This window comes from Prionailurus viverrinus, chromosome B3, assembly GCF_022837055.1.
Source record: "Prionailurus viverrinus isolate Anna chromosome B3, UM_Priviv_1.0, whole genome shotgun sequence".
Lineage (NCBI taxonomy): Eukaryota > Metazoa > Chordata > Mammalia > Carnivora > Felidae > Prionailurus > Prionailurus viverrinus.
The window spans coordinates 112,117,442-112,143,883 of record NC_062566.1 but is presented as its reverse complement, the minus strand read 5'-3'; the positions used below and the strand labels follow the sequence as shown (position 1 = coordinate 112,143,883).

Genomic DNA, 26,442 nt, shown 5'->3' with positions numbered 1-26,442 from the left:
ACATATAACATACAGAATATGTTTTAGTTGACTGTTTATGTTCTCGGTAAGGCTTCCAGGGAAAGTAGGCTATTAGTGGTAAATTTGCAGGGGGGCTGGGGGGGTGGGGGGGGTGGTGAGGGACGTCAAAAGTTATACATGTATTTTTGACTACATGAGGCAGGGTGTTTAGCACCTAAACTCCCTCGTTGTTCAGGGGTCAGCTGTATATGCATAAGAACCAAGATAACACTAAAGTAGAAAAATACCAAGGGGGCACCTGGGTGGCTCAGTCAGTTAAGTGTCCGACTCTTAATTTTGGCTCAGGTCAGGATCTCTTGGTTGTGGGATCTGAGCCCCATGTTGGGCTCTGCACTGAGCATAGAGCCTGCTTGGGATTCTGGGATTCTCTCATTTTCTCTCTCTCTCTCTCTCTCTCTCTCTCTCTCTCTCTCTCTCTCTCTGCACTCCCCACTCAAAACAATAAATTAAATTAAAATTAAAATTAAAAAAATAAAAATACTTAAAAGGGATTCATGCCACTAAATATTAAGCATATTAGTAAGTCATAAAAGCATTATGGCATAAACAAAACAGAAAGAGAGCAAGGGGGCAGAAAACAAAGCCCAGAATCTGACATAAGTATATATAAGTATACTAATGAAAAGGAAAACATTTAAAATTACTGGGGGAAAAATGCATTATTCACTCAATAGTGTTGGGACTAACCTAAAAAACAAAACCAAAAAAAACCACCAGAATTTTTTAGCTTGACTTCAATTTAAGAATGAAAAATAAAATTATAAAAATGCTGAAAGGAAGGGCACCTGGGTGGCTCAGACGATTTACATGTCCAACTTCAGCTCAGATCATGATCTCGCGGTTCATGAGTTCAAGCCCCACGTCGGGCTCTGTGCTGACAGCTCAGAGCCTGGAGCCTGCTTCAGATTCTGTGTCTCCCTCTCTGTCCCTCCCCCGCTCATACTCTGTCTCTGCCTCTCTCAAAAATAAATAAACATTATAAAAAGAAAAATGCTGGGGGCGCCCAGGTGGCTCAGTCAGTTGAGCATCTGACTTTGGCTCAGGTCATGATCTCACAGTTCGTGAGTTTGAGCCCCACGTTGGGCTCTGTGCTCACAGCTCAGAGCCTGGAACCTGCTTCAGATTCTGTGTCTCCCTCTCTCTCTGCCCCATCCCTACTCATGCTCTGTTTCTCTCTGTCTTAAAATAAATAAATAAAACATTAACATTAAAAAAACTAAAAAACAAAAAATGCTGAAAGTAGACACAGGTACACACCTATGTTATATGGAGGAAGAAAAAATGTTCCACAATTTGAAATCAAAGGCAGAACTAATAAACATTCACAGAAGAGAACACACAAAAATAAACTGTGACATATAAATTTTTAAAAAATGCTATAAACTGAAAAAAGTATTTTACACAAAATGTAAAGAATGTCCTTCATAAATATTTTCTCCATATCAATAGTAAGAAAGTAACCACTAATAGAAATGTATACCAGTCACACAATATAAGTGACAATAATAACACAGGAAAAATACCTCCATTTAACTAGTAATCCAAAAACTTAAAATTAAACAATGAGGTATCTACTACAGTTTTGTCTAAATACTAAATACTCAATGTTGTCAAAAATGCAGAGAAAGCAGCCCTCAAATTGCTGGTCACAGTAAGTATAAAGTAAAATCTTTGGAATTTGACAATATACAATGAAAAACTTAAAAATGGAGGGGCGTCTGGATGGCTCAGTTGGTTGAGCGTCCGACTTTGGCTCAGGTCATGATCTCATTGCTCGTGAGTTTGAACCCATGTCAGGCTCTGTGCTGACAGCTCAGAGCCTGGAGCCTGCTTCGGATTCTGTGTCTCCCTCTCTCTGCCCCTCCCCTGCTCACCCTGTGTCTCTCTTGTTCAAAAATAAACATTAAAAAAAATTTTTTTTAAATATTGCAAAAGAAATACTTTCACTACTTCAAATATTTTCTAAGTACAGTGACAGGCTCTGATTTAGAACCTGAAGTTCATAAGAAAAACAAGGCCCCTACCTTCAAGAAGCTTACAAATGCAAACAAATGATTAAGTAAGGCAATTTCAGATAGTGATTGGTGCTATGAACAAAATTATTACAGAAGTAAAATATCTGCTCAATGAACACACAGGATAATCACGTTGGGGTAGAGAAAATATAACTGAAAAGGGATAAACAGGGGCACCTGGGTGGCTCAGTCGGTTAAGCATCTGACTTCGGCTCAGATCATGATCTCATGGTTCGTGGGTTCATGCCCATGTCAGGCTCTGTGCTGACAGCTCGGAGAGTGGAGCCTGCTTCGGATTCTGTGTCTCCCTCTCTCTCTCTGCCCCTCCCCCGCTTGCGCTCTGTCTCTCTCAGTCTCTCAAAAATAAACATTTAAAAAAACATTTTTTTTTAGAGGAATAAACAAAGGCTTTCGATGCACTGGAAAAGAGAAGCATCACCTTTCTTAAAAAATGAGTACTCACTTTTCATATTATACTGAGTGGAAACATGACAGATTGGTTAAAAACATGGACTTCAGATCTGATTCCCTGGAATATTTAATCTTTCACACCCTAGTTTCTACATCTAAAAATCAGGAGTAATAAGAGCACCTAACTCACAGAATTGTTTTGAGGACTATTACATATGTCAAGTGTTCATACACTGTTTTTTGAAGACCTATATTAGTGGTACCTATCATTTCTATGAAGTCACAATAAACTTTTGACTGTGGATAAAGTAAATCCTTCAGTCAACACGAGAAAGGGGATGAGGCCAAGGTATTGAAGAGAATGTGACTGAGAGCCATAGGAGGAATACTGAACTGGGATGGAGAAAGAAAACCCCCAGGAGAAGGTGACAGCTATACAAAATTGAATCCTAAGAGGTCAGTTACGAAAAGATGGAAGGAAGAAACAGCTAAGTTGCCACAGTGAGAATATATCATTGAAAAATATTTACGGTAGATTAAGTAAAAATTGCAGATTATAAATGTCAAGGAAAATGTCACAATTTGCTTAAGATATGTATACATTTAATTTATATATATAAATTCAATATAAATGCTAAGATTTACAAGCCATGCTTTATTATTTCCTTACACTGTTTTTCATTGGTTTTGGTCTTTGGTGTGAATAAAATATTTTAAAGTTATAACTGGTATAGCATGCTCTTAGTAATAAGGCCATATTTAATCCCCCAGATATGCCAATTAGCTTTGCTGGGGTCTAATGCGACAATCTGTACCTGTCATTATACCTCTAATATAACGGGAAGATCTGGTGGTAAGATCGAACACTGCCTTAAAACCACATATCAGAGCAGAGGCACAACACAATCATCGCATCACTGTACACATGCAGTGTAAAAACGGAGTGGCAGGAGTTTTCCTCACCTCGGTCCATTACTGTCTTTTCTCCTGGTTGAACAGTTGCCTTGCTCAGCTTTGGCTCGCTGATCTGGGAACTCATTCGCACTCCTATCTATAACTTCTCCGGCATCAAGTGCTCTGTGGAGTCGATAGTTGACCATCTTCAGAACAATGAAAACAGCAGCTATCACAGGACAATAAACTGCTACTATAATCATTGAAGAAGGAAGAGCCTTGAAGAAAAAGAAAATAAAGATAGGCATTTAAAAATATCGTATGTTTTATTCAATTAGAGAAATCTGTAACTAAAATGACACACACAAAGCAACAATTATGTTACTAGAACTAAGTTGCAAAAGTATAATAAGACAGCACTGCCCAAAACCACAGCCACCAGCTACATGCAGCTACTGAGTATTTGAAATATGGTTTGTCTGAACTGAGATGGGCACTAAGAATAAAATAGCAATGGACTTTGATGATTCAGTATGAGAAAAAAGAATGTAAAATATCTCAATAATTTTTACATTGGTTACGTGTTGAAATAGCATTCAGATTATACTAGGTTAAATAAAGTACATTATTAAACTTGTTTTCATCTGTTCCTTTTTACTTATTTTTAATGTGGCTACTAGAAAATTTTAAATTACATATGTGGCCTGCATTACATTTCCACTGGAGAGCGCAGTATAAAGTCCATGCCAAAAAGCTTATGATACAATTGGAGAGTTAAATATCACATTACATAATATACGAGTAAGACAGGAATGTGGTCCAGATATAGAAGCCCTGTTTATGTGCCCTCTGTAACTTTGTTTAGGATATAAACATTCTTTGGGCTCTACAAAGCTGTTCTAGTTAGAACTGTTAGAAGAAAAACCTTTGAACTAGGACTGTAAACACAGATAAGACATGGGAGACGTGCAAAATCCAAATAGGTTTTCTTTTAATACACTTAAAAACTGTAGCCTGACAAATAAAAGAATACAGAACAGAATCAAGCAAAAAACCAGATGAACTGAAAAAACTCCAATGCTTCCTGGGCATGAAGACTGCAGACCTGTCAGACTTGAGGATCCACTGGTGTGGACCTGTCTCCAGGGGTGACAGGTGTGGAGGCCACCCCACTTGGGAGGCATGGCCTCAAGAGTCACTGCTGGCAGAGACTATATAACGAGGTTCTACTTATGCCCACTTAAATGAAACACAAATCACTCTGGTGTCTGTAGCTCTAGTTTTATAAGGTTTAACCTCAGTCATCTGACAACATGGTTCCAAACTTGCTTAGAAAGATAACTTCGAATTGCTTGAGATGGTGAAACTAAAAAAGGTCCTGGTGAACCAGGTAGGTTTATAATACAAACATAATAAAAGTTAAAAAAAAAAAAAAAAAGAAAGAAAAGAAAGTTATTTGGGGTGGGGAGAGAAAAGGAAAGAGTGTGGGATGTAATTGGGAAAGGAAAATAAAATTAAATCAAGCCCACAGTATACTACTTTTGAGTTGTAAATGGGCATAATAGGTATAAGTTTGGTATTTTTAAAACTTGGAATAAGAAAGCCTTCATTTTAGCGTATCTATCTAAAAAAATTGAACCTGTGATCGCAATTTAAATGTCACTGAATGACTGCTTTAGGCTTATAAGTTTTTTAAGTTTGTTTGTTTATTTATTTATTTATTTATTTATTTATTTAGAGAGAAAGAGAGCAGGTGAGGGGGAGAGAAGGAGAGAGAGAATCCCAAGAGGGTGATGCAGGGCTTGATCCCACAAACTGCGAGATCATGACCTGAGCCAAAACCAAGAATCAGACACTTAACCAACTGAGCCATCCAGACGCCCCGAGGCTTATGATTTTAAGTTGAAAAATGTATTTTTTTTTTTTAATTTTTTTTCAACGTTTATTTATTTTTGGGACAGAGAGAGACAGAGCATGAACGGGGGAGGGGCAGAGAGAGAGGGAGACACAGAATCGGAAACAGGCTCCAGGCTTTGAGCCATCAGCCCAGAGCCTGACGCGGGGCTCGAACTCGCAGACCGCGAGATCGTGACCTGGCTGAAGTCGGACGCTTAACCGACTGCGCCACCCAGGCGCCCCGAAAAATGTATTTTTAATGTTTGTTTGTTTGCTTATTTAGAGACAGTGAGCCCGTACAAGTGGCAGAGGGAGAGAGAAAGAGGGAGAGAGAAAATCCCAAGCAAGCTCCATGCTGACAGCGCAGAGCCTGACTGAGGATTCGATCTCACAAACAGTGAGAAACATTGGACCTGAGCCAAAATCAAGAGTGAGATCATGACCTGAGTTGAAATCAAGAGTTTAACCTACTGAGCCATCCAGATGCCCCCATTAAGTACAATTTAAATTAAAGGAGTCTTAAGCTGTATTAAAAAAAAAAAAACCCAAACATCCAAACGTAGTTGTTAAAAATGGGTTCAATCTGAGTGTGAAACTGTTTTAATTTGTAACTTTAATAAATCTAATTATTTTTGTAAAAAGACAAAAAACAAAAAATCCCGAATAACCTTTTCTGAGAAGATACACATACTTAAACTGACAAAACAATTTCAAACAGAGAAACACATACAGACACATATACTACTTACAGTATTTACAAAAGTTCTGCATAATGCTGGTTTCTATACAAGATGTTCACATAAGAATTATAGTTCTTGGTAATCATTTAGTTTAACACCTTCATTTTCAGACAGAAAATTGAGACCTACTAACTTGGAAAGACTTAGCCAAGATTACTCATCTTAGTAACAAAATTAACCAAGACTTCTCATGCCTGTGTCACTGCATGTTTAAGTATACACCAATACCAATTCCATTTTAAATGTAAAGTGTCAATGCAAAGTAAGTCAGAATTCCATCATTATTCATCATAGCCCAAATTAAGATAAAAATTATTGATTATATTAATTAAGTGGATTGAAAGAGAACAAGTTCACGATTGTTACTCAGAGTAGTAAATTCAGTGGAAATGTTAATGGCCCCTCCAAATGGGAAAAGAGAAAAGAGATACCTTAATACTGAATGGTCTATTGTGTCTGCCTCTACAAGGAGTCAAAGATTACGACTGCTAAAACAGATTGAAATAAACTCTCTCCCTACTATTATACTGCTAGCAGTAGCACATGACTGAATGCCAAGAAACATACTAAATGTACAGGATAAGGACAGAATTTCTTTTTAAAAAACACTGAACAGTGAAAAGACAAAGTGAAATAAAAATTCAAGTGACCATTTCATACCAGAAACCAGTATCAGATAATGAACACTTGTATTTTCTACTCTAACTACAAAAGTTATCCATTTATTTTACACTCCGTGGTTTCAATGTTTAAGCCCCATCAATGGTTACGTTGGAGGCTTCTAGGTGACAGAGGACAGCTGTTCTATCAGTTCCACTTTTCCCAGGAGGGATAAAAATGCATGGACACACACTGGGCTGTTGTGTGACTTTATGTAAACTTGTTCTTCTACTTAACTTAGATTACTTCACTGGGCTCTCTGCTGACTCCAGCCCAGCGGACAGTATCAGTATGATCATAAATGTATCATAATATATTTTTTAAATATTTTAAGTTTGCTTTTTATTTTATTTTTTATTTATTTAGGTTTAAAAAAAATTTTTTTTTTTTACATTTATTTATTTTTGATAGAGCACAAGTGGGGGAGGGACCAAGAGAGGAGACACAGAATCCGAAGCAGGCTCCAGGCTCCAAGCTGTCAGCACAGAGCCCGACGTAGGGCTTGAACTCAAGAACCACTAGATCGTGACCTGAACCAAAGTCGGATGCTTAACCGACTGAGCCACACAGGCGCCCCTTTATTTATTTAGTTTTTAAAGTAGGCTCCACACCCAACATGGGGCTTGAACTCACCACCCTGAGATCAAGAATCACATGCTCTACTGAATGAGCCAGCCAGGCACTCCTGGCAGGTACTTACTGACTTAAGGTTAATTATGTTTCATAACAAACAATACTTTAATATTTTCAAAGGTCATGTTTCGTCCTAAGTTAGACTACTTTATCACAGATGTTATCTTCAAGTTAATGCTGATGCAACCAAGCCCATTAACTGCTCTCTGATAATAAAAGTCTATTTTATGTTCACTCCAAGGTCTATCTCCAAGTATAAATTGCTTACGTGGGAAGGCTGGTTTTACTTCTTCCTTAAGATACCACAAACAGTGGACAGCAGAAAATGAAGATGGGGTAGCAGGTGGCATAACACTGATGGATAAACAAGGCCCTCACTGAATTACCAGAAAGTCACAGCACTGCGAGCTCACGATCAAGACCTGCACAGTCATCACGGACTTCAGGTGCTCTTCTTATACATCTTCAGTGTCTCTGCAGCTCACACGTTTTATGTATTGAAAAGTTGTAATATGAAAACAGACAAGCTGGGTAGTTTTTCAGTTCTATTATGCTATGATTAACTTCTTGTTTTGAGGGATTTGCTTACTCTTGTAGTCGCACTCAAGTATTCTGACCAGTTCAGTCAGAAATCAGTGGTCTATAACTAAAAAGGTTATCAGAATGGCAGACCATCACCCACAACGGAGGTCAACCAAGGCTGTGAAAAAAAATATTTTAACAAATCTCTTAGAATAGCTATCATTAATGTAAAAACACTTTCTATGTTTATTTTCTCTTTCCACTATTGCAACTACCTTATTATTTAAGACAATGTTTACCAAACTTTTGGCTTCACAGCCTTAATGGGTATTCAAACATATGAACTATGTGTTTTACATAGAGATTCATCACATCTTAAGTTCTTAAACTGACAGATTAAAGATTTTAACATAAAGAGCAAAACTTTAAAAATTTTAGAATATAAAAGAAAACCTTTATGACCTTAGGATATTTCTGAAGCATGATTCTCAAAGTATACACTATAAAGAACTGATAAATTAAAATTAAGAACTTCTGTTTGAGAGACACTATAAACTGAGTGAAAAGACAAGCTACAAATTAGAAGATACATTAAAACATGTATTATTATGTAGGCATACATATGTGTATATTTACGTATAAGTACATATGTAATATATAAAGAATAAAGATGTATAAAATCAGTAACAAAGAGGCAAACAAACCAATGAAAATAAAGGACAACAGACAGACCTAACACAGAAAAAGATATGATAAAAACAACACATGAAAACATGTTCAACTCCATCAGTAATAAACAAAATAGAATTTAAAATCACAGTTTAGGGGGGGCACCTGGGTGGCTCAGTCAGTTAAGTGGCTGCCTTCAGCTCAGGTCATGATCTTGTGGTTCATGAGTTCAACCCCCATGTGGGGCTCCATGCTGACAGCCCAGAGCCTGGAGCCTGCTTCAGATTCTGTGTCTCCTTCTCTCTCTCTGCCCCTCCCCCACTCACATTCTATCTCACTTCCTCTCTCTCTCAAAAATAAACTAACATTAAAAAAAATTTTTAAGCCACAGTTTAGGGACACCAGTTGCTCAGTCAGTGGAGCATGGGACTCTTGATCTCAGGGTTGTGAGTTCAAGCCACACGTTGGGACTACAGCTAGCTTAAGAAAAAAATAAAAAAAGAAACCACAGTATGTCATTTAACATCCATCTGTATAGACAAAAATTAAGTATGGAGAACCGGACCTCTAGTAAACTACTGGTAGAAATACAAATTGAAAAATAAATCACTGAAGATCTAGCAATTCTGAAGTATAAAACTGATACGAACTCTTGTACATGCAATCCTAGAAGACTTTTATCCCCAAAATGGAGCAAAACCTCAACTGAAAACCAAGAGGAAAATGGAAAGCTGTAGACTAGTTACCAGTGTGGAGCAGGACAATGAAAACTACAGCCAAATGCAGCAACATTAATTATACAAATACAGTATTATATTCCAAATATAAACTTGTGCTTTGCCATATCTTCCTGATTTTTTTGGTAATGATATTTCTTTTATAATTAGAAGAGCTAAAATTTTAATAGTGAAAAAAAGTTTTCATATTAGAAAAAGAATATATCAGCTTTCACCTTTTACACAGACATGATCTCTATTCATCTCAATAATGGATGACTTAGTAATACATCAAGTTCCAATCGAGGCAGTTTTTTACCTACTCCTTATCTGTAAAAAAGTATTTTAACTCTCACACATCCCGAATAATGTTACAAAGTATGAATGGCTGTCAGATAGCTCTAGATATTCAAATCAAATACAGACCCAAAAGTTGTGGTAAGCCTCCTACAGAGAACTGTGTTAGATACTTTTAATAAGATCACCTCTCTTAAAAACTGGATGGATAAAAATGCCAAAAACTACAATGGGGGCAGCTGGAGGGCTCAGTCGGTTAAGTGGCCAACTCTTGATTTGGGCTCAGGTCATGGTCTCAGGGTTCATGGGTTCGAGTCCCACATTGGGCTCTGCGCTGACAGCATGGAGCCTGCTTGGGATTCTCTCTCCCTCTCTCTCTGCCCCTCCCCTGCACGCACACCCTCGCTCTCAAAATAAATAAAATTTTAAAACTATAATTATCATATTTGATCTAGCAATCCTACTTCTGAGTACTTATCCAAAAGAATTAGAAACAGGATCTCAAAGAGATACTTGTATACCCATGTTCACAGCAACAATATGCACAATAGCCAAGAGGTAAAAGCAACACAAATGTCCATCCACGGATGAACAGATAAACAAAATGTGGTCTATGCATATGATGGAATAGTATTCATCCGGGGCTCCTGGGTGGCTCAGTTGGTTCAGAGTCCAACTTCGGCTCAGGTTATGATCTCACGGCTTGTGAGTTCAAGCCCCGCATTAGGCTCTGCGCTGACAGCTCAGAGTCTGGACCCTGCTTCGGATTCTGTGTCTCCCTCTCTCTCTCTGCCCCTCCCTGCTCATGCTCTGTCTCTCTCTCTCTCAAAAATAAACAAGCATTAAAAAAATTAAAAAAAAAAAAAAAAAAAGGAAGGAAATCCTGTCACAGGCTACAACACAGATGAACCTTGAGGCCAATAAGCCACGTGAAATAAGTCAGTCACAAAAAGACAAAATACTGGATGATTCCGCTTATATAAGGTATCTAAAGTAGTCAGATTCCTAGAGATAGAAACCAGAATGGCGGTTACCAAAGACTAGCAAGAGGAAGAAAGAGGGAGTTATTTAATAGGTATAGACTTTGTTTCATAGTATGAAAAAGTTGTGAACATCCAATGCACAACAATGTGAATATACTTAACATTACCAAATATACTTTCAAAATGTGTTAAAGTGGTAAGTTTTATGTTAAGTGCATAGTTTAATCCCTTAAATTCTGATAGTTTATGCTTAACATAAAAAAAAAACGATTAATTTCAGTCACAAGTGATAGGTTCAAGCTATTCAAGATGTCAAATATATTTCTGATGGGACTCTTGAGAAAGCCACTTGGAATCACAGAAATAGTCATACTAGATTTTCAGGCATGAAGTAAACTTATCTTACATTACATTTTATCTTACGTTTTATTTCAAAAACTCAAGTGAGTAATTCTCCCCTATTGCTAGCACAATGCATGGTAGAAAAGCAATCTTTAATACAATGCAGCAATGTAAAGAAAGACATGTACTATCTATGCTTTGTGTTAGATTCATAATTTTCACTACATTGAACACCACTGAATCAAGATCCGGAAGCATATGGTTAACAAACGAGTATTTCCTTAATATATTTGTAGCTATTTTCAATCAGAATTTCAATGCATATTTTCCAGTTCATGTTACAAAGTGATTATCAGCTACATAACACTTAATGACAACTAACATTTTATACTTAGATATCAACTGACATCTAATAGCTAGTGGTGACCATGGGCCAGGCACATTTCTAAGTGCTTTATGTATATTAACTCATTTAACCCTTAGGATCACCTCATGAAGTCAGCACTGTTATTCTTCTAATATTACAGGCAGAGAAAGTGAGACACAAAGAGATAAGTAATTTGCCCAAGATCTCAAAATGAGACATCAAGGAGCTGCTTGACTCCAGAGTCCTCACTCTAAATCATGACATCTAACTGCCTCTAAATCAAGGTTGGCAAACTTTTTCTGTTTAAAGCCAAACAAAAAATATTTCATACTTTACAGGTCACAGAATCTGTCGCAGCTGCTCAACTCTGCTGCTTGAAAGCAGCTCCAGGCAATATATGAACACATGAGCATGGTGTTTTCCCATAAAACTATTTATAGACACTGAAACTTGAATTTCATATAATTTTCACACAGAATGAAATATTACTCTTGTTTTTTTTTCAACCACTAAATATGTAAAAAAAAAAAATTCTTAATTGATAAGCCATACAAAAACTACATGGGCCACATTTTGCTAATATCTGCTCTGAATGAAACACTCTTTTCTCCTTTAACCACTAAACCAAGCAAAACATCATCATGCACTTCTCCCTCATATATGAGAAGTATGAACCTATAATCTCCAACATCACCAGTTTCATCCAACTGTGAAACAAAGTAGCTGCTAGAAAACAATTGTTCTTCACAATGTAGGCCCCCAAAATCAAGTCACATTCAACAGTGTCATTTAATAAGAAAATTCTGGAAATCACTCATCTTCCTTGCTCTCCAAGCAAAACAACTATTATTAATGTTAAAAAGTAGGTCACAAGTTTTTAAGCATATAGTATACCTGTTTTTTTTAGAAGACATGACATTTTTGAATAATGCCTGTTTTTGGTATCTTCTCTTCAATGAGAAAATTTATTAATTTGTAGCAGAAAACACTGGTTTGGGGCAATTGTGGGAAAATTCCATTAGTTCCATAGAAATCACTGGAAAAATGATTAAAACTTCAACAGCCTGGGGGTGCCTGGGTGGCTGAGTCCAACTCTTGATTTTGGCTCAGGTCATGATTTCACAGTTTGTGGGATTGAGCCCCACCATCAGACTCCACCTGACAACATGGAGCCTACTTGAAATTCTCTCTCACTCTCTCTGCCCCTCTGCTGCTCACGTTTTCTCTCTCTCTCAAAATAAATAAACATTAAAAAGAAAAAAACCTTCAGTGGCCTTATATAACTATTTGACAAAGTTACGTGACAGAAAACTCACTAGTGACTAGAGGCCAAGGGCCCATCAATACAATAAAGGAAACTTTTTAGGGGCGCCTGGGTGGCTCAGTTGATTAAGCATCCAGCTTCAGCTCAGGTCATGATCTCAGGACTTGTGAGTTCAGGTCCTGTATCAGGCTCTACTGTTAGCACAGAGCCTACTTGGCATCCTCTGTCTCCCTCTCTTTCTGTCACTCCCTAGCTTGTGTTCTCTCTTTCAAATATAAACAAACACTAAAAAAAAAAAAAAAGAAAGAAAGAAAGAAAGAAAGGAAGAAAATTTTGTTTGTTTTTTAAGAAAAATTTTGAACAGACACAAACACGAAGACTCTATCTGTCTCTCTAAAAACATAGGTTAACTGTAGAGAATCACTGAAAGTAAAAACTATTTTTTTTGGTCAGTCTTTAAAAATACAAATACAGGGGCGCCTGGGTGGCGCAGTCGGTTAAGCGTCTGACTTCAGCCAGGTCACGATCTCACGGTCCGGGAGTTCGAGCCCCGCGTCAGGCTCTGGGCTGATGGCTCAGAGCCTGGAGCCTGTTTCCGATTCTGTGTCTCCCTCTCTCTGCCCCCTCCCCCATTCATGCTCTGTCTCTCTCTGTCCCAAAAATAAATAAAAACGTTGAAAAAAAAAAAAAATTTTAAAATACAAATACATGTATGGAAACCAATTTGACAATAAATTATATTTAATAAATAAATAAATATAAATAAATAAAAATAAATAAAAATACAAATGCAGGTCACATCTTTACACCACTTCCTAATTTGGTATGTATTTCACATTAAATGTGAAAATAATAAATGTGAAGACATTGTATTAGACATTTTCCTCAAAATTTTTTCACTATAAATTCATAACTAATAAATACAACTCTCATTCCTCTGAGGCCTTTCTTTGCTGCCCTGTGATACCTTTAGCTGAATATCCAGCTATAAGAAAAAGTTGAGTAGCAGTTTTGTTTCCCAATTCAAAACACTACATTCATTCCAATTATTCTTTTTAAATACATGCTTCTCTGCTCGTGTGGTCTGAGATCTTTGAATGTTGCCAACTACCAAAGTAGCTGGTGCTTCTAGTAAGTTACAACAGAGACAATCACTGACATATTTAGAGAAAAACTGAACCTAAATCTTTCCTAGCTTGAATGTTGTCCGCTCTGCCAATCTCCTGTAGAAATGGGAGTGAAAATTAAATGACAGAAAAAATATCTGGCAAATGAAAAGTTTGGCATAATTTGAAAGCAGTACGCCTCACGGTCTAGGCGGAGAGAGAAAAAAACAAAACAAAACAAAACCCAAACCCACAGGTACTAGTCGTGTCCTAAACCGTAACTTCCATCCGTCAATAACACCTGAACTAACTTTTCTTCACACTTTTTCAGAAAGAAAATTAAAGAGTTGTAACAATAAGGAGCGCTGCCTTCTTCCCACAGTCTGCCCCCAAATCAGTCCGTGCCACAGCTGTTTCGGCTGGGTCCAAATGACCAACGGGACAAAGAACCAAGAACCACTTTTTGTAAAGCTCTATGAGACAGCCACTCGGCCCGGGGTTCGAGCTTTCCTACTGACAGACCTGAAGCTGGGCAACCTGCCTCTGCGTATGTACTCTGGTGGAAAATCCCTTTCGGCTTACTGACAAAAAGAGTATCAATGGATGAGCTGATTCCTACAACGTGCAGAACCGTTCCACATCTGTACCACCTTTCGTTTCTGGCAAACAGAGAAAATGCTGGCAACGAGGGAGGAAGAAGGAAGGGCTCAGCAGAAAATGAGTGTCCATTAGGGGTAAGGAGAGAGGTCAGATCAGAGAGGAAATGAATGGTTTTAAGCCTTCCAGTTTTCACATACAGGCTGCCCCAAAGAACTTTAAAAAGGCCTTCATATCCCAATCATGGCTCTAGGAATTCAGGCCTCTTGCCACAGCCTCCTTCAGGGATGGAGGCAATAAAGCATTCCAGGCAGGTATTTCATTTCCGAAGAGAGGGCTGAAGAGGGAAAGGGACAAGCACTCCCAGGGCTGAGAGGCAAGCACACTTTCCCGTAGAAAAAAACACAAAAATAGAATTTTCTGTAAATCCAACTACACAGTAAGTCGAAGTGACTTCAGAGGGCCAACTGGGAACCTCTGCAACAAACCCAGAATGTACCTTCCCCAAAGGCAACTGACTGACTTACAAGTGAAAAATCAGAAGTTGAGCCAACCCATATTTCTGCAGAAGTTTACAGTTTATTTGTAAATATTTTAATATGAATAGAATCATTAAAAATACTAGATACTATCTTTTAGATCTGTTTATATTTGTATTTTATATTTGTCACTCTATATTTGTATTTACATTTTTAGCTACAGTTGAATGCTGTTCTTAAGGAGGTAACATTCAAAATGCATTGCATACTACCCAGATGAAAAGGGACCAGAGTAATATAGTACATACAAACTCATCATCAACATATATGTACTAGGAGCTAGAGATGGGCAGCTTAAAATACATATGAAAAAATAGGGCACAGATATGAAAAGGAGAAACAAAAGTAAGGATGCATAATGATGGACCACAATAGCCATATACATTTTATAGGAATTTTCCCATACTTTCATTTTTCCCCACAAAAATATATATATGTATATATAACAATGTATAAATATATACAGAATTATAATAAACATATTTAGATTTACTATTTGGGAATATATACTCCCAAATATGATTATCCAATAATCTAAACTATATAGATAGAATTAGTAATTAGTGATTCACAAAAATCCTTTCCAAAACCAATCCATCCTCTTATCCTCTCCTATGTGTTGAAATGGGTTTTTATCTATTTTTTATTTATTTATTTATTTATTCATTCATTCATTTATTTCTTGAGAGAGAGAGAGAGAGAGAGAGAGAGGGAAAGTGTGCACAGGGACTGAAGCAGGCTCCATGCTGTTAACATGGAGACCAACCCTGAGATCATGACCTGAGCCAAAATCAAGAGTCGGACACCTAACAGACTAAGCCTCCTAGGCACCCCTGAAATGGCTTTCTACTGAGATTAAGGTACCTATTCCCAAACCAGCAAATAGCAGCCAACCTAAAATGAAAAATAACTGATACGTCTGGAAATTTTAACTGGCTATTAAACTATGTCAGAACAGCAAATAAAAATGGAAAGGTAGAGATATTTACGCCTCTACATGAAAGAGACTGGCACAGATTTATCTTTCAACATTACCCAGATAGTATTATCTAGAGACTGAACTCCATTCTTCACCAAGATTCCCCAAATGAAATCTGAAAGAATCATCACGTAAGAACGTAACTTGAAAAGCACCATATATATGAAAAACATATATATATATGTTTTGATTTGCAAACCTTTCTCTGAGTAAACCTAACCATCCCAGAAAGAGAATAGGATATCTCATGCTGAGAACAATTTTGATTCGTATTTCTTTTTGTAAACTGGTAACTTGACATTGTGGTGTATAAATCATTCTTTTATCAGTTTAACCAATCGCTTGACCTATTTCTTTATTCCATTTGTTTCTGATATATTTTACTGAAACAATTTTTCCAGGATTCATAATAAGTGAAAATAAGAATTCATTAACAAGGTCTGTCAACATGACTTTGCAGTTTTGAAAAGTAGCAGCTAGGTTATTACCTCACAAAATGTCAGCTGAGGATATATTCAATAGGATTATCTTTAGGCCAATATATATAAAATAACGGGATTCTTCTTGCACTGATTTACTACACTCTTACAGATGAAGTACACTGTACAAGCACAAAATAAATAATAATACAAGAGTTCAAATGTAAGGCTTAAAAATGAAAATAACTCCATCAATAACCAAAGTATTAAGCAAAAGGAAAAATCAAACTGTGAAGGAAAAAATAAATGTTTTTATTTTACTTATTTTTTTAAGTTCATTTACTTGTTTTTGAGAGAGAGATGGAGAGACAGACAGAGAGAGCACACAAGCTGGGGAGGGGCAGAGGAGGAGAGACAGAGAGAATCCCAAGCAGGCTCCACACCGCCAGCGTGGAGCCTGATGTGTGTGGAGCCTGATGTGGGGCTCAAACTCACAAACTATGAGATCATGACCTGAGTCGAAACCTAGAGTTGGACGCTTAACCAACTGAGCCACCCAGGTGCCCCAAAAATATGTTTAAATAAAAAATTAATACACACCAAAAATTAGGTTATTGAAAGTTATTTGTGTTCTTTCCTGTTTCACTAAAATTTAGTGGCACAAACTGCAAGCTGAGATACTAATATAATGCAAATCAGGAAGACGTATAAATTAAAAGCATATTAGCTCTCAAGAATGTTAACAGAAGCCATATATCACTTTGGCCCAGCTCGCTGAATTGGCTTGAAGCAGAAAGATGGTACTGCATGTCACATAATCCATCTCTACCCTTAAAAGTAAACGCTAGAGGCGCCTGGATGGCTCAGTCGGTGGAGCGTCCCACTTCTGCTCAGGTCATGATCTTGAGTTCGAGCCCCACATCGGGCTCCGCGCTGACAGCTTGGAGCCTGGAGCCTGCTTCGGATTCTGTCTGTCTCTCTGCCCCTCCCCTGCTCATGCACTGTCTCTGTCTCTCTCTCTCTCTAATGTAAATACACATAAAAATTAAAAAAAAAAAAAAAAAAGATATGGCCCTAGTTCTTTAAATAAATAAATAAAGAAATAAAGTAAATGCTAAAATCAAGCAAAGTATCAACACACTAGATTTAAGGTGAGGTAAATATGCCTAACAGAAAAAATGAATTAAGAAGTGAATACAGCATACTTAATACCACCATTTACTCAGTTTCCATAAAGGCAACTCTGACACAACTTAACTCATTGAATATGAGCTTTATTCATTCATTCAACATATATTTACTAAATACCTAGTAAGTCCCAGATACTCTTCTAACGAATGATAATACTGCAATAAACAAGATCTTTTTTTTTTTTTTTAATTTTTTAAGGTCTATTTATTTTTGAGAGAGACAGAGACAGAATGCAAGTGGGTCAGGGGCAGAGAGAGGGAGGCACAGAACCCAAAGCAGGCTCCAGGTCCAAGCCATCAGCACACAGCCCGACGGGGGGCTCGAACTCACAAGCTGTGAGATCATGACCTGAGCTGAAGTCAGACGCTCAACTGACTGAGCCACCCAGGTGCCCCAATATCATTACTCTTCTGGAGCTTCTCAGAAGAATGACTAATTTCCTGTTCAACCCAGTGCCAGGTACTTTAAATGGATTATCTCACAACAATCCTTTGAATAAAATACTATTATAATCTCCATTTTACAGATAAGAAAACTGAGGCAATGAAGTCATCTGTAGGCAGCAAGCAGTAAAAACAGTCTAAATCCAGTGGTAAGAATCTGAGGGTTTTTTAAAGTTTATTTATTTATTTTAGTAATCTCTACGTGTAACATGGGGCTTGAACTCATGACCCCGAGATCAAGAGTTGCATGTTCTTCCAAGTGAGCCAGTCAGGTGCCCTAAGAATCTGCGTTTCCAACCACTAACACTAGGCAGTCTTCCCCCCAAAGTAGTGTTTCACAACTTTTTTTTTCATTATCGTACTAAGGAGTCTTTCCAGACATTTTTTTCCTAATCACTCCTGTGAAATAATAGAAAATATATACATTGGTTTCTGTCCCTGGTTCCTGGCACAGAACTCCTAAAAAACCCTTGGAATTCCTTAGTGATAACATCTAAGTCCCTTGGAATTTCCTGGGTGATAGGAGTGTCTTTGTTCTAATGAGGTAACTGTTGGTGGGCTCCTGGATGGGGGCTGGTTACCAGAAAGACCAAGCCATGATTGGAAGCTTGGGATTTCCAGAGGAGAGGGGGCTGGAAATGGAGTTAATAATTGATGACGCCTACGTGATGAAGCCTTCACGAAATCCCAACAGTATGGAGTTTGGAGAGCTTCCAGGCTGGTGAACGTGTGGAGGTGCCAGAGAATGGTGCACCCAGAGAAGACATGAAAGCTCTGTGCCCCTTCCCACACATCTGCCTTCTTGCTGGATGTTCATCTGTATCCTTTATTACATCCTTTTGTGATAAACTGGTAAACAGTAAGTAAATTGTTTTCCTGAGTTCTGTGAGCCACTCTAGCAAATTAACTGAACCTGAGAATGGGGTCATGGAAACTTCCAATTTGTAGGCAATGGGACAGAAGCATAGGTGACAACATGTACTTGTTACTGGCATCTGACCTGGGGGGAAGGAAGGAGACAGTCTTGTGGAACTGGCCCCTTAACCAGTGGGATTTGAAGCTATCTCCAGGTAGTGTCAGAACCGAGTTAAATTGTAGGATATTCAGCTGGTTACTCAGAGGATTGTTTGTTAAGGGAAAACCCATACACACCTGGTATCAGAAATGTTAGGAGTGGGGAAGCAGCACGAGACTAAACGAAAACACACGGAAATGTAGGTTTCCAAAACACTCCCCCTCATGAAATTTTACCACCACAGACACACTACATCTGTATGTCCCCTACGTACAAGTGGACGTTATACATAAAAAGATTTCTTTACCACCACCACCACCCACCCTCCCCTATCAAGTAAGTTATTTTCACCTCCTTGAGAGCAAGCAACCTCATTCTTACTGAGAATGCATGATCTGGAGCAAAGCTTCTTAACCCAGCAATGCCAGCATTTGGGGCCAGATAATCCTATGTTGTTGGTACTGCCCTGTACTTTAAAAGTTGTTTAGCACCGTCCCTGGCCTCTGCCCACTAGAAACCAAGTGGTAAATGTGACAAAGCTGGGTTAAAATCTTCCAGCCCTAGAAATGCAGGTAAGTGGCAGCAACTGCTTCTCTTGCTGCTCTTTACACAGTCTTAAGAATTACAGCTCCTGACTTTGTTCACAAAAAACCTGGAATGGATGGGATATAAGCCGGCTGCAAATGCCGGATCTCTGTAGCCGGCATGAAGGAGCACATGTAACAACAGCCATGGCAAGAAGGAACTAGTATTTGATATAATCATAGCGGGGAGAGAACCCCACATTAGACCAATAAGTGAAAGGACATTAAATTTTAATAAAACCCATTTATAATAGATGCCACATAATAAGGCTAAGTAACCCCTCCCACCAAAATGATGAGTGAGACAAATTACCCCACTTTAAGTATAGATGAGAACCATAACAAAATCCCTAGGAGAACATTGTGTTTTATAATGGGCTTCCATTGTAGTCATACACTATGCGGGTCAAAAGCAGCCAAGATTAAGGATATAATTAGATGATGATGGGAAGGGCAGCTCCAGATTCAGAATACGCACTGAAAAAGATCAGGGGACACTAAACTCGTCTCAAATCCATCACAGGTTGGCTTTCAGGAGATTAATCAGAAAAGCATCTTGTGCGTCTGTGTGAGGAGGACGCTGAACAGTGATGTGGTGGTGGTCCTGGGGTCAAAGGGGAAAAAAGGCAGGGCGACACGCATGACCCTGAAGCAGTTTCCTCAACTGCAAAATGGGATAACAGTGTCTTTATTTCACAGGGCAGGGCTATGATGAAGATTAAGTGAGAAAATCTGAAAATGGATGGTGCATGGGCATGAGGTAATAGCACAATAACCACGTGATGTTTTTAATCATGTTTAAGCAACGTGGTGGCAAAACTAAGCTAAGCAAGCAGAAAGACCTCTGAATAGAAATAGTTCAGAGGAACCAAAGATGAGCTAGATAAGACTTGTGAGATCTCAGAATACCCAGTGGTAAATATTTAGTCTGACAGTGAACAACCAGAGTCATTAAAAAATATAGAGAAATATTGGGGCGCCTGGGTGGCTCAGTTGGTTGGGCGGCCGACTATAGCTCAGGTCATGATCTCGTGGTCTGTGAGTTCGAGCCCCGTGTCGGGCTCTGTCCTGAGCACTCAGAGCCTGGAGCCTGCTTCCAATTCTGCGTCACCCTCTCTCTCTGCCCCTTGCCTGCTTGCTCTCTGTCTCTCTCTCTCTCAAAAATAATTTTTAAAAAATACATATTTTTTTTAAATAGAGAAATATTTTTGTATCACAGTAAAGAAAAAAAGAATCTATACTTCAAACAAAAATATATTGTGCTTAATGGTAAAACACTGGAATGACCATTAAAGTAGGGAAGCAGGGAAGGCTGTCTATATTGCCAGCATTATTTAATACAGATATGTAAAGTACCATGCAGGCAATTATACAAGAGAAAAAAGTATAAGAATTGGAAAGAACTTCAAATTACTTTTTATAAACATGATTGCATATATGAAAATCCTTTTAAAACAAAAATTATTAGAAAAAAATGAGCTAATTCCATAAAGTGTGTGACTGCAAAATCAATAAATCAAAATCAATTGTTTTAGATGGGATCTTGGAACAGCAAAAGGACATTAGGTAAAAACTCTAAACAAATCTGAATAAAGTATGGACTTTAAGTTAATAATGAAATATCAAATATTGGTCCACTGGTTGTGACAAATGTACCACAGTAACCCAAAATGCAATCAACAGGAGAAAATGAGCGGTTATGTGGGATATCTTGTACCACCATCTCTGTAACTTTTCTATAAATCTACAACTATTCTAAAATAAGGTTTTTTTATAAAAACCAATAGTTTCCTTACATGGCAGCAATGATCAGTTAGAAACAGTGAAAAAAAATGGTTCTATTTACACTACGTTAAAAACTAAAATCTAAGAATAATAATCCTAAGGGAAAATATACAAGGCTAACATTAAAAAAAGAAAAAAACTTAAAAACAAAATTCTCTTTAGGGACATAAAGGGAGAGATCACCTTAATTCAATATTATAAAGATGTCAAACTTCCTTCTCTGAAATAACCCACAAATTCAATTTCTTTCAATCACAAACTCAATGACATCCCTTAGAAACTGAACAAAATGGATAAAGATGCAAGAATAGCTATAAAAAAAACTAGTAAGAAAGACTAACAAGACTACTACTATGAAAGAAAAATCTATACATATAAAAAACAAGGGTTACCAACAAAATTTAGTATACATGTAAGAGTAGACACTGATAAAACAGAACCAAATACCCCAGTGGGAACTTAAAATTATAAAAAATATGGCATTTAAACTACTAAGAAAAATAGGAGATGGTTTAATAAATTAGGTTGATTGGGACAACTGCCTGTCTAAAAAATTTTTTTAACTTGATACTCACACATTGCTTACAGCAAAATAAATTCCAAATGGGCTAAACTATAAAACTATTAGATGTCTGCAATTATATTACAAAGGACTAATCTCCTTAATATATAACAGTGCTTAGAAATTAGTAAGAAACAACCTAGAAGAAAATGGATAAAGCACATGAATTCTTCACAGAGAAACTAAAAAAAAAAAAGACACCTTAAGCTTAAGAAAAGCTGCTCAATCCCACTCAAAGCAGGAGATATGCAAATCAAAACCACTCTAAGATACTATTTGTTACCTATGAAAGGAGCAAAACATGTGAGCACAGATACTCTCATGTATTGCTTCCAAACGTAAAGTGAGTAACACAACACCTCGGAAGGGCAATTTGGCAGATCTTTCAAAATTACAAAAGCATTTATCCTCTGAACAAGCAATCTCATTTCTAGGAATTTATCTTATTACTATACCTGAACACACCGGAGACGATGTTTATACAAATTATTTACCCCAGTATGGTTTGTGTTAGAAGTTGGCAAACAAATTAAATGTCTACCAGCAGGAAACAGGTAACCACACAATGGACTTCTATGCAACTATTTAAAAAAACAGAGCCCAACAAACAAAAATCCAAGACCAGACTGCTTCACTGAATTCTACCAAACATTTGAAGAAGAATTAATAACAATCTTTCTCAAACTCTTCCAAACAACAGAAAAAGAAGGAACAGCTCCAAATTCATTTTATGAGGCCAGCATTGCCCTGTTGCCAAAACCAGACAAGGACACCACAAGAAAACTGCAGACCAATATCCCAGATGAATGCAGGTAAAAATCCTTAACAAGATATTAACGAACAAAATTCAATCACATTAAAAGAATCCAACACTATGATCAAGTAGGATTTATTCCAGGGATGCGAGAATGGTTTAACACCTGCAAATCAATGTGACAGACCCCATTACCAAAATGAAGGATAAAAATCATATATGATCAGCTCAATAGAGGCAGAAAGAGTATCTGACCAAAGTCAACATCCGTTTATAAAACTCTCAATAAAGTGGGTATAGAAGGAACATACCTGAACATAACAAAGGCCTTATGTAAGAAACCCACAGTTAGTACCAGACTTAACAGTGAAAAGCTGAAAGCTTCTCCTCTAAGATCAGAAACAAGGCTAGGATGCCCACTCTTGCCAATTTTATTCAAGTCCTAGCCAGAGCAATGGGGCACCTGGGTGGCTCAGTCGGTTGAGCATCCAATTTCAGCTCAGGTCATGATCTCACAATCTGTGAGTTCGAGCCCGCGTCAGGCTCTGTGCTGACAGCTCAGAGCCTGGAGCTGCTTCGGATTCTGTGTCTCCCTCTCTCTGCCCCTCCCCTGCTCATGCTCTGTGTCTCAAAAATAAATTAAAAAAATAAATTTAAAAAAAAGAAAGAAAAAGAAATAAAAGTCATCCAAATTGGAATGGAAGAAGTATAACTCACCATTTGCAGATGACATAGTGTATTTAGAAAACCCAGGGGCTCCTGGCTGGCTCAGCTGGAAGAGCATGTGACTCTTGATCTCATTCAAGTCCCACGTGGGGTGCAGAGATCACTTGAATAAATTTAAAAACTTAAAAAATAATAATAAAGAAAACCCCAAAGACAGTTTAAGCCAAAACACCAAAAAACTGTTGGAACGAATAAACGAATTCAGTAAGTTGAGGATTAAAAATCAGTATACAAAAATCTGTCGTGCTTTTATACACAATAACAAACTATCAGAGAAATTAAGAAAACAATCCCATTTACAACTGCATCAAAAATAATCAAATACCTAAGAAGAAATTTAACCAAGGAGGTAAAAGACCTGTACACTGAAAACTATTAAACACTGATGAAAGAAACTGGAGGCAAACCACAAACAAATGGATAAAATGCTCATGTTTTAAATAGTTAATATTGTTCAAATGTCCATACTACCTAAAGCAATTAAAGACTCAATGCAATCTCTATCAAAATTTCAATGTAATTTTCACAGAAATCTAACAACAATCCTAAAATTTGCATGGGGCCACAAAAGACTCCAAAAAGCCAAAGCAATCATGAAAAGGAAGAACAAAGCTGGAGGCATCATGCTCCCTGGTTCCAAACTACATTACAAAGCTATAGTAATTAAAACAGTATGGTATTGGCATAAAAACAGAAACAAAGATCAGTAGGACAAGGAGCCCAGAAATACACTGACACATACATGGTCAATTAACTTACAACAAAAGAGCCAAAATATATAATGGGAAAAGGACAGTTTCTTCAATACATGGTTTTCAGAAAACTGGACAATCACATGCAAAAGAATCAAACTTGGCTACTATCTTACACCATACAAGAAGTAAACTCAAAATGGATTAAAGACTTAAATCTAAGACCTGAAACCATAAAACTCCTAAAAGAAAACACAGGAAGTAAGCTCCCTGACATTAGTCCTTGCAAGGTTTTTTAGGGGGTTGACACCATAAGGCAAGAGCAACAAAAGCAAAAATAAACAAGTGAAACCACATCAAACTAAAAAACTCTGTACAACAAAGGAAACCATCAATGAAATGAAAAGGCAACCTCCCGAATGGGAGACAATACTTGCAAATCCTATATTCGATAAGGGGCTAATATCCAAAATATATAGAGAACTCTTACAACTTAATATCAAAAAACTAATCCAGTTGAAAAATGGGTGGAGTGCGGCGCTTGGGTGGCTCAGCTGGTTAAGTGTCCGACTTCAGCTCAGGTCATGATCTCACGGTTCACGGATGCAAGCCCCGCGTTGGCTCTGTGCTGACGGCTCAGCACAGAGCCTGGAGCCTGCTTTGGATTCTGTGTCTCCCTCTCTCTCTGGCCCTCTTTCTCTCTCTTAAAAATAAATATTTTTTTTAAATGGGTGGAGGATCTCAACAGACATTTTTTCAAAGACATAAAGATAGCCAATAGGTACATGAAAAGGTGCTCAACATTACTATCAGGGAAATGCAAATCTAACCCACAAGGAGATATCACCTCATACCTGTTAAAATTATTATCAAAAAGACAGGAAATAACAAGTGTTGCAAGGATGTGGGAAAAAAGGGAACTCTTGTGCACTGTTAATGGGAATGTAAACTGGTACAGCCACTATGGAAAACAGTACAGAGGTTCCCCAAAAAATTAAAAATAGAACATATAATGTAGCAATTCTACTTCTGGGTATCCAAAGGAAACAAAGCACTACTTTGAAAAATACAGGCACCCCTCATTCATCGCAGCATTATTTACAATAGCCAAGACATGGAAACAATCTAAGTGTCCATCAATGGATGAATGGATAAAGAAATTGATGAACTGATATATACTGTGTGTGTGTATATACACACACACACACACACACACACACACACACACAGTATTATTGAACTATAAAAAAGAAGGAAATCTTGCTATATGCCACAACATGGATGGACCTTGAGGGCATTATATACGGTAAGTGAATTAAATTAGAAGGAAAAAAAAAAATACCATATGATCTCCCTTATGTGTGGAAAACCGGAAAAAAAACAACTGACCTTGAAACAGAGAAAACTGGTGATTACCAGAGGTGAGTGGGGTGGTGGTGGTGACAGACAAAATGAAGAAACAGAGTCAAAAGGTAAAAACTTCCAATTATAAATAAGTGGGGAGGGGGGAGGTGCCTGGGTGGCTCTGGTGGTTACCCAACTCTTGATTTTGGCTCAGGTCATGATCTCACGGTTTGTGAAATCAACCCCCGTGATGGGCTCTGAGCTTCCAGTGTGGAGCCTGCATAGGATTCTCTCTCTCCCTCTCTCTCTCAAAATAAATAAATAAACATTTATAATTAAGTCATGGGGATATAATATACAGTATGGTGACTACAGTTAATAATACTGTATTGATATCTGGAAGTTTCTAAGAGAATAAATCTTAAAAGATTCCATCACACACACACACACACACACACACACACACACAAATCTAACTATGCATGGTGACAGATGTTAACTAGACTTGTAATCATCTCACTATATACAAATATTGAACCATGTCCTATACCTGAAACTAATATGCTATATGTCAAGTATATCTCAAAACAAAACAAAACAAAACAAAACACCCAAACTGAAGAAGCCCTTTTGGTTCTGATGCATGTATGTTTAATATGTATTAAGTGTGAAGAACAATATATAGAATATTGTGGTGGAGGAATCTGAATCTGTAGGTTGTGGTGAGAGTCATAGTGGTTTCTTACAGGAAGTGCAGGTACAAAACTGGGAAGATGGTGGGAAGGTAAAAAAGGGCAATTTTTTAACCACCTTTTTTTTTTTAAGTTTATTTATTTATTTTGAGAGAGAAAGAGGCTGCACAGGAGGGGCAGAGAGATAGGGAGAGAGAGAGAATCCCAAGCAGGCTCCACAATGCCAGTATGGAGCCTAATGCGGGGTTTGAACTCACAAACCACGAGATCATGACCTGAGCCAAAATCAAGAGTTGGACGCTCAACCAATTGGGCCACCCAGGCACCCCATCAGCTTTTAGAAGTGTGTGCGTGTGTGTGTGTGTGTGTGTGTGTATGAGAGAGAGAGAGAGAGAGAGAGAATCTAACTATGCATATTTATTCCCAATTTAAAAGTTAAATAAAAACATGATTTTTTTTTTTTAACAAACCTTTTACGGGGAAGATCTTCATAAGCATGAAGAAAACTAGTGAACATGACTACTAAAAATGTTAAATTTATATGTTCAAAAACCCAAACATAAAGTTAAAAGACAAAGTAGGCA

The 26,442-nt window shown here is 37.6% G+C and overlaps 1 protein-coding gene across 6 annotated transcripts in view; it reads right to left on the bottom strand.

Moving 5' to 3' along the window:
* The window catches only part of PCNX1 (pecanex 1), a 171,293-nt gene that overhangs the window by 128,915 nt on the left and 15,936 nt on the right, over nucleotides 1-26,442 (bottom strand). For all 6 annotated transcript variants that reach the window (XM_047862149.1, XM_047862152.1, XM_047862151.1 and 3 more), the window contains exon 2: nucleotides 3,411-3,619. In XM_047862149.1, the coding sequence (XP_047718105.1) occupies nucleotides 3,411-3,619 (209 nt within the window). The remainder of the gene's footprint in view (nucleotides 1-3,410; nucleotides 3,620-26,442) is intronic.